Raw genomic sequence first — 10123 nt, 5'->3', positions numbered from 1 at the left:
TAGCAAAACCATGTCTAGCTCTATGACTTGGGTTTTTATTTTTAAAGCATTATTAGGGGGGATCAAACAATCAAAACTTTCAAGCAAGCAATCAATTCTCTGTACTGGTGTCTCTCCCCCTCGACACCGCTTGCTCTCATTGTAATCAATTTTCATTAATGCAAACAAGCTCTCTTTCTTTCTCATTCTCAATTCACTTTTCTGTTCTCTCAATTGTTCTCTCAATAGATTATGATCATTTTTTACATGCCTTATAAATTAGTTGTATTTATTGTAGCATGACTTAGTACTTTTAGATTATGATAATTTTATTTTATGCAATTTCATTAATTTTTTTCGTTGAATATTTTAGTACAATGTCATCTCTCATCACGCTTTGTGTTATTTTCTTAATAAATATCTTAATTAGATCGTTGTTTCTTACTAGGACTAAAGAAATATTTGAAGTATAAGTTATATGTTTTGTATGAAGACTTTACCGGAAAAAACCCGAAAAAACCGAAAAAACCGAGAAAACCCAAGGTTGAAAAACCCGACTTTTGTTGGTTTGGTTTGGCTTATAGATTTAAAAACCCGATGCAATTGGTTTGGTTTGGTCTTTAAAAAACCCGAACCAACCCGGTCCACGTACACCCCTAACCACAGGTTTAGGCCAGAAAGGAATATCTTCTAAAAAATTCGGGAGCCATTCGTTTTCTTCACCGGCTTTATCTAGAGCTATGAACTCAGACTCCATTGTAAAGCGAGCAATATACATCTGTTTGGATGACTTCCTTGACACCGCTCCTCCACCAATAGTGAATGTATATCCATTTATGGATTTAGATTTTGTTGATCCAAGGATCCAATTCACATCACTGTATCCTTCAATAACTACGAGATATTTATTGTAATGCAAGGTGAAATTTTGGGTATGTTTTAAATATCCAAGAACTCGTTTCATTGCCATCCAATGCGTTTGATTGGGATTAATCGTGTGCCAACTTAGTTTACTTATGACACAAGCTATATCTAGTCGCGTAAAGTTCATGATGTATATTAAACTTCCCAATACCCTAACATAGTCCAATTGATACTCACTTTCACCTTTGTTTTTTGCAAGAGCAAGGTTTACATCAATTGAATTTTTTGCTGTTTTGAAATCTAAATACTTGAACTTCTCAAGTAATCTTTCAATGTAATGAGACTGAGACAGTGCTAGACCTTGAGAAGTCTATGAATCTTAATTCCTAAAATTAAGTCAGCAACTACTAAGTCTTAGCTTTAATATTGAATTTGCTAGCTAGCATACGCTTAGTGGAATTTATGTCAGCAATGTCTTCACTCATTATCAACATATCATTAGCATACAGACAAACAATGACTATATGATTCAGAGTGTTCTTAATATAAACACATTTATCACACTCATTAATCTTGAATCCATTAGCCTACATCGTTTGGTCAAATTTGGCATGCCATTGTTTGGGTGCTTGTTTTAGTCCGTAAAGAGACTTAACAAGATACTTTCTTTTCTTTCCCGAGAACTTCAAGCCCTTTGGGTTGTTCCATGTAGGTTTCTTCATCTAAATCTCTATTTAAGAAAGCTATCTTAAAGTCCATTTGATGGATTTCAATATCATACACTGCGGTTAAAGCTATTAACGCATGAATAATGTTATTCTTGTTACCGGTGAGTATGAGTCAAAATAATCAAGACCTTCTCGTTGTCTGAATCCTTTAACAACAAGTCTTGCCTTATATTTGTCAATAGTACCATCATCTTTCATCTTCCTTTTGAATATCCATTTGGAATCTAAAGGTTTGTTCCCGGGTGGAAGATCAACCAACTCCCATGTATGGTTGTTTAATATGGATTCGATTACATATTGACTGCCTCTTTCCATTGAGCTTCCTTAGAAGTCATAGCTTCTTTAAAATTTTGAGGCTCATTTTCCAACAAAAATGTAGAAAATCTTATCCAAAGTATGCAGAAGTCCTTTGACATTTACCACGCCTTCCCGAGGTCGTTTAGATCCTTGGCCAGATGACTCACATTTCCCTTTATACGGATAAATAGTTTCAAAAAATTCAGTATTATCTAATTCTATTATCGTATTGGTATGAATGTCAGGATTTTCTGATTTGTACACCAAAAATCGATATGCTTTACTTTTTGTAGCATATCCAATGCTTTACTATTTGACCGAATCCGAAGCCGAAGTCGAGCGACGACGGTGCGAGGGGAGTCCCTCTTCTCAACTCTTTAAGAGCTAGAAGATGCTTCTCTATTTAAGCGCACTTATTTTCCTTTCCACCACCTATGTAGGACAAAGCTCCTTTGCAAAAAGGAATTTGCTTTAAATTTCATTTTCTCTCCATTTTTCATTCACACCCACTTAGTTAGCTTCATTAATTAGCTAGCTTCAACAGTTTTGTACGACGATAGTATTGTAATGATATAATCATAAAAAAATGTCTAAATCATATGAATTGTTGATGGCTAGTCCTACTGGTATCACAATAAGAAGAAATAAAGAAATTAATGCGACAATTGCAACAATATCGTCTACAAGTCTCTTCAGATTTGCCACATTGATGTCATTGAGAAATATTGGAATGAAACAGAATGGAGGAGAAATGATTTAGTGAGTCCATTTGATGGACAAAGAGTGGGAGGATGAAAAGCTTCTACAATAGGAAAGTCTTTTTAAACTATATATACGAATTGTCTCATGTTGTTACAATAGGTAAAGTTTTCTCACACAATCAATATAGTCTAAAATATTGTCTCATGTTATTACTTTGCTTTTCAGGTTATCAATATAGTCTAACATGTAATTAATCTCGTGTTAGTGTGGGAAAATCTTTGTATTATACCAGTGTGGGCTGTGGCAGTGTAAATATATAAATTGAAATTTCATCTTTAATGGAGTAGCAAATTATTGTATTAATTTTGTCGTTCGACATCAACACGGCAAAAGGGAAAAGAAGCCCAATAACTTGGCCAATATGGATTTACATAACCTTTTATTATATACAAGAATCAACTCTAGAACAAGAAAAGGCTAATTAAGATGGCTCTTTCAAAGATGAAAATCAAATTCAGCTTGGGTGCCAAACGATTTCTTACAGTGAGCAATGGCTGCCTGAACAGAATTATCCCTCGAGTAAAATCTTCTAACTTCATCATCACAAACAATATTGCTATGCATTGGTGACGATTTAATAGAGCTTGGACAACTTTTACTTTTATTGTGCTTGTTGGCGGATAATGTACCTGTTCTTGCACTCGGGTAATAACGACTCGTCCTGACAATTAGAGCGTCTAATACTCCCTTCATTGCCTTAAAGTTTATTATGCCTGCGACAGATGATGATGTTGATTTCTCGCGGTTCAGATCTTGATAATGATGAAGATCAGAATGATTGCGAGTTTTTATTTTCATATTGTCGTTCATCGGGTTCCTGCACCTGCTGCTACATCGTTGTAACAACGGTTGTCTGGCGGGCATTTGTCCGTTTTTGGGTTTGGGTGTCACCATGGAGACTAACATGGATGGAATATTTTTGTACTTGAATTTTACAATAAAGTTCATAATGCCGTTGCGCTTTGAAGCAACCATCGTGCAGTCTTTCCTGCAAAATGCAACATCAACACCTGATACATCTTATTGCAATTATATCAGTCCTTCTTGCTTGAACTAAAAAAAGTCAACTTACTTTTGTCGATCAATTCCGAGAAAGCAGTACACTATCTTGATTTCAACCATAAATTTAGAATTTAAGAGTGCATATATAAGAGATTAGTCATCTATTTTTGGAGACATATAACATGCATTTCGCGTTTGGCTAACAAGATTGTAATTTCGCACTATTGTTATACAGGTGAAATGATTTTTGCTGTAATTCATTAATTTTTAGGTTTAATTTTCAGGTTACTAATATCCCACATTTGCAATAAGTAGTTTTTCTGAATTTGAAATGATCTTATATTCATCCGTATATGACAGTGCACATTTGATTGGGCATAAAAAGTTCAAGAAATAAAATATAGCACATACAAAAGTTAACCACAAAACCAGATGTTCTAGAATTTAAGCTATACGGATTCAATCTTTAAGGCTCATATTTCCTCCATTTTAAAATAAGTTAGTGTTTTTAGCATTGACACCCCCGCATTGACACCCCCTTAAGAACACTACTAGAATGTAAGATGTATTTTTACTAACTTACCTTTATATTGTACTCCCACATGTCGTTTCTAAATAAATAGTGTTTTAGGCTTTTCATTTTGTTTCAAAATAAGTAGTGCTTTAGGATTTCAAGAAGAAATTAATCTTATTCTTCCAAAATTACCCTTATAATTAAGAATCATTAAGTAGCTTTTCTTTTTCTAGGTATTTAATTAGGGTTAAGTTAGTAAAAACACTCCTAATTTTCTAGGAGTGAACACTTTCTTAAGGGACCGGGTGTGCATAAGATAAAATACCCACTTATTATGAAACGGAGGGAGTAGCTCTTTAGTAGTTTCTTGGTTATATAAAACTTCTTTTATTTAAATAAGGGTAAAATTTGAAAAACATCATTAATGCCTTCTTGATAATGTGAAACACTACTTATTTTGAAAGAAAATGTATAAGTAAAAATACCACTTATTTTTAAACAGAGGGAGTAGCTTTGGATCCATTATATTCTTGAATCTATGAGTTCAAATCTATTATTTGTTGCAATTCACTAAATTTACATATAAATTTATGCTCGGCATCAAAAGTACTATAGATTTAGATGAACCAAATATATTAAAGCTCCATCCGCCCCTACGTAGAATTTGTGGTGTTTACTATGCTAGTAGCTATTTGATATTTTTGTGGCTATAAGACCTTAGGAGTAAAATTAAGAAATTCTTAAATATAGAAAAGTATACATTTTAAAGTTGACTAAAAAGAAAAGTTGACATATAGTCGCATGTTCTTATATGCATTCTTTTACACGACCTTTATTATACAATAGATTTACGCGTCCTAACTTATGGTCTTTGGTTTACTTTTCAATTTATTCTCCCTCTACCAACACCCCGCCGGTACTCGTCAAAACTTATTAATTAAGGCAGACCATTGACCATTTACCAGGCTATACTATAGAATTTTTTTTTTTTTTTTTTTTTTTTTTAAAAAAGATGTTTGAATAAAGAAGCAGCTCAATTTTGACATGGTCAAGAAGATTTACCTGGTGCGTATCATCTCCGTGCAGTCAACATTATTAGTTTCTATTGAATTTGATGTCTTTCCAGATGATGCAGCCATGAACTCATTCACAATGCGAGCCAACGAAACGAAAAGGCGTCCCCTTGGCTTACTCGTCGTTGTACCCTGTGCATGTTGTGTGGTACCACAGGACGTTGTCTCTGTTGTTGGAATTCCAGATGATGAAAAAGATATCCGTAACTCCACCTCTGAAGAATTAGAATCCTTCTCCTCTACATGAAAATTCCTCTTAATATTGACACCTTCATCATCGACTAATACCGATGTTTTTGTAGGCTTCGGATTAAGGTTTATCTCAATGTACGCGCCTTCATCATCATCATCCGTATCATACATAACGAAATTACTAGCGGAAAAATCATCATCATCAGAAGAGAAGAGAGTACCGCTATTATTAGAAGAGTTGAAATCAAAGGAATTGAATGAGAAACTTCTTCTTTGGTCCTGCATGCTAGCTAGCTGGTAGCCCAAATTGCAATAATCTCTATTTGCTAGCAGACATATAGTTGGATGTGGACGAAGAAGAATATTTGGACGGTACCAAAAAAAGATATAGTAGTTTGATGAATTATATTAGTGAGTTGCAAGCATGTGGGTACCTGTAAAAGTGTCTACTGATCACCGACGGATCGATTAATTAGGTGTATAATGGAATATATGAAGTACGTAGACTTGTTATAGTAACAAATATATTTTCTTTCTGATTCTCTGATCTCACATGGATATGAATGGGTACTAAGTACCTCTCTGTACATGGGCTATAATGGACTCTTCACCAATGACGGGTGGCGCAAGGAAAATATAATGTAGCACATTATATAGAGAGTTTATGTTATACTACACTATCAGCCCAAAAGAATTAGTAATATCTACTGGTAAGCCTCTTTAAATTATGGAATTTGCAATTTTGAAAATAAGATAAATTATCTATCACTACAAGTAAAGATACTTGATGGTGTAAAAATTTCTTTTGATGAAATTATATATAACTAAGCTCCTATAATATATGTGTATTGTTTTGTTATTGTTACAATAGTATTATATATCCAGCTTGCCAGATAGTTACGATGGAGTAGTTTAAGAATATGATATAGGGTAGTGTATTGTTTTTAAAATTTTTAGTTTGGCATATGTGTTTAATTGTTTCAGTTGAAAGGGTCTTCCAATGTAGTGGACTCATTTGACCATCTAGAACCACACAAATGTCACTTGCCACGTTATTAGTCTAAAGAGTTTAATTACTAATACTACTAGTTAACCGTTATGGATTCATTGGCACCTATAGTGTAATTGCGCCCAGAAAAGCAGTGGAGTTTTGTGGACTAAAAAATGTGTAATTAGAATCACCAGCCTTTATTTGTTTAAAACTAATAATAATCAAGTATAAATCCCCTCTTTTTCTTGCTATATATATGGGATGGTCCAAATGAAGCTACGACATTCATCGCATTTTTTTTCTCTTGAAAATGGCATTCTAGCTACCGCCTAACATTCTGGACCACAGCCATTAACTAATTAATTACTATTAGCACCTTTTGTGTGTGCGTCTCTGTGTTGAATGACTCATACTCCATTGGAAGGAATATGCCTTAGTTGTGTTGAAACCGTATGTCATGTATTCTGCTTTTTTTTTCTTTGGTTTTGTGAGAAAGAAAACCTTGAAGCAACAGTAAAATTGTCTTCATATGACAATATAACTTTGGTTTGAGCTATGAAATCAGCTCGTGATATATTCTCGCATCAAGGTATAGGTTGCCCACTTTATACCCTCTTCAAGTGTGGCTCTTCAACGGACATTATATAAATGCAAAATACTTTGTGCACCGGGTGGCCAGTAATCTTTTCACTTTTGCAGTCCAACATGAGTTTTCTCGATCGCTAGTCTTTTCACTTTTGCAGTCCAACATGAGTTTTCTCGATAGCTTCTTATTGTAATTAAGACTTTGAAAGTTAGCAAATATATAGTCAGAGAATTCCATCTCTCGATAACGAAAAGTAAAAAAGAGGACTTTTTGTTATGTATAATGATAGGCAGCTACTCCCCTCAGCCTCAAGTTGAATGCAATAACTTTTTATTGCGCACTAACGTAATGAATGGATTGAAGAAACTTTACTGTAGTTTTAATACCATCTATCTAGTCCAATTGACCAAGTCATACAAGTAGCTTCAATCTTCTATAAACTTTAAATTCTGTTGTTTTATGCACCTATACAACACAAGAGTAGTGAATTGGACCTTACCTATTTTTCGAGAGTTATTAAAGTTTGTCTAAACTCACTCTTAATTAACCTGTAAAAATTAGCCAATAGAATTGGTTCTTGTTGTGTTTCTCACTTGTTATTGTAAAGAAAACAACATGCATAAAATAAAAAAAACAGATGAACTTTAACGTGAAAATCAGCGCTCAAAAGGTGTAAAAGTCACAATCTATCCCAATATTGCCCGTTTAACTTAGTTGTCACAAGTTATCTCACAAGTGCATTTTGTTTGTTAAATCGGTATGATATGTCCCAGTAGTTCAAGTCAATAAGCAGATATGCAGAGTCTCAGCGGTTGTAGCTACCACCAGCCAGTGGCTGATCTAGAGGTCAATGCACGGATTCACGGAACTCCGTAGCTTTTGTCCAATTAGTTGTGTATATGTAAGGAAATTCAATAAATATTTGTAAATATTTGTAATTATTATTGCACATTAACTAGAAGTTGTCATAGAAACCCATAAACTTCAAGTTTTGGATCGGCGTTTGCGACAGTGGTCTCAATTTAGGAAATATTTCACTCATCTTATTCTATTTGTGCTTGCTGCGTAGAATTCAAGCTATTTCAGAAACAAAAGTCCACACAACCCATCTTGACCCTTCTGCCTAAGCATCACCTTACATTGTCACAAATTGTATACTAGTTAGCAATAATTTTTTTTTTTATCAAAATAAGATTCAACTGAATTGACAAATCCCTCAGATAATGCATAATTTTCAAATCAACTGAATTAACAAATCCCTCAGATAATGCATAATTTTCAAATTAATTACGATACCTATGTCTGATACAAAGATAGTATACGAAACAGCAGAACCAATACAAAAAAAGCAAGCAAAAACCAATACAGTAGAATCTCGCATATAGTAAAACTGAAAAATTATGAAGGAACAATAACAGTACGCATCATATCCTTAAACTCAAAAAAAGCAACACGACCATCATGATCCTGATCAACTGAAGAAATCATCTCCACTCTAAAGATTGGATGAGTATTTTACTAGAATACCTATATTAATTGATTACTATTTTTCAAAAAAAAACTTAAAGATCGTAAGAATTCACGATCAAAATAAAGAAGTTCCGACTTTTGAAATCCTAACTGTGTCACATGAATTAGTACAGATGGAGTAATAGTTTTCTTTTCATATCAAATTAATTTCATCAAACGCTTGATAATCAAAATAAGATTCAACTGAATTGACAAATCCCTTAAACAATGCATAATTTTCACATTAATTACGATAATTATGTCTGATACAAATATAGTAGTACGAAACAACAGAACCAATACAAAAAAAGCAAGTAAAAAACAGGAATTATGAAGGAACCATAACACTTTGCATCATATCCTTAAACTCAAAAAAGTCAACACGTCCATCATGATCTTGATCAACTGAAGAAATCATCATCTCAACTCTATCAATCTCACTTCCTTCAGGCAATCCAAGTTTCTCAAGCACCACTTGCAATTCCTTAGCCGATATAAAACCATCACCATTCTCATCAAACACATCAAACGCTTCCTTCAGATCCGATTCATCCTGTGCTGGATCTTGATCATCATATTTTGACCCGAAGAAAACATCATTAAAAGACCGATGTAAAACCTCGAAATCTTCGAACTTAAGACCAGTGTTTTCTGGTTTTATGTATGACTTCACCATGGATTCGATCTCAGATAGATCCGCGTCCAGTCCTAACACGTTGAGTGCTTGACTTAGTTCGTCTACGCTGATTAAACTGTCGTGGTTTCTGTCGAACACGTCAAAGATCCTGCGTAGACGAATGGAGTTCAGGCTCGGGCTACGAAGACGAAAGGAAGATGACGATGAAGGCTTAAGTTTGCTTTGTTTACATTGGTCCAGTACCCCATTGTTTTCTCCCGTTACCGATCCCATCTTGTTTTAGTAAATAAAAGAGCGATCGATGGATATATAAGGAATTATTACTTCTTCTTTTTTCGAGTTTTGGAAGGAAATGAAAGGAGAAACTGAGACGAGTATGAAAATGACGATGTGAATAAATATAGTAGGAGGAGTAGTTACAGTGTGGGTATGGGAAGGTTGGTTTTGACAGGTGAGAAGATGTATGGATGTCGGGGTTTAAAATTAAAAATGATGGAGAGTGGGCGTGATTATTAATTAAGATACCGCGCATTTGACCTGTCTGCTATGCAATAGCGCGTACAAGTAGACGTCTGTATACTTTGGTATATACTGACTTTCTATGTTGATAGTGAAATTTTTTAAATTGATTTCTTTATTATGATATTTGGTGAAAAAAAGAGGATATTTGTAGATTCAAAATAAGTGTTCTTTAAGAAATCAAGAAACTAGTTATCTTTGTTTTCCAACTCATGTTTGCTTCAACAAATTATTTAATTAATAGTCTGAATAGTGATAGAGAATAATTGGCTGGGAGATACTATTACTCTGTTTCTAAATAAATGGTGTTTTAAGTTTTTTATTTTATTTCAAAATAAGTAGTGCTTTAGGATTTCAAGAAGAAAATTTCTCAAAATAAGGGGTGTGCAAATGACTAATTAAGTGGACACTCTTTTTGAACCGTAGTGAATACAAAATAAGTAAATGAATTTTTTATTTATATATCATGT

General features: G+C 33.9%; 2 protein-coding genes across 2 annotated transcripts; both read right to left on the bottom strand.

Annotated features, from left to right (window-relative positions):
* Positions 1-2963: 2963 nt before the first annotated feature.
* Positions 2964-6262, bottom strand: LOC132606705 (uncharacterized). The gene is made up of 2 exons (XM_060320308.1): positions 5209-6262; positions 2964-3618 (listed from the first exon to the last, which is right to left on the bottom strand). The coding sequence occupies exons 1-2, from the start codon at positions 5694-5696 to the stop codon at positions 3066-3068; spliced, it is 1041 nt and encodes a 346-aa protein (XP_060176291.1). The 5' UTR covers positions 5697-6262; the 3' UTR covers positions 2964-3065.
* Positions 6263-8718: 2456 nt separating this feature from the next.
* LOC132606704 (calcium-binding protein CAST-like) lies at positions 8719-9611 on the bottom strand. The gene has a single exon (XM_060320307.1). It carries the CDS (start codon positions 9405-9407, stop codon positions 8826-8828), a length of 582 nt encoding a protein of 193 aa, XP_060176290.1. The 5' UTR covers positions 9408-9611; the 3' UTR covers positions 8719-8825.
* Between the last annotated feature and the right edge of the window lie 512 nt (positions 9612-10123).

This window comes from Lycium barbarum, chromosome 8, assembly GCF_019175385.1.
Source record: "Lycium barbarum isolate Lr01 chromosome 8, ASM1917538v2, whole genome shotgun sequence".
Taxonomy (NCBI): Eukaryota; Viridiplantae; Streptophyta; class Magnoliopsida; order Solanales; family Solanaceae; genus Lycium; species Lycium barbarum.
Note: the sequence above shows the minus strand (reverse complement) of the source record. Positions and strands in the feature narration are given on the sequence as shown.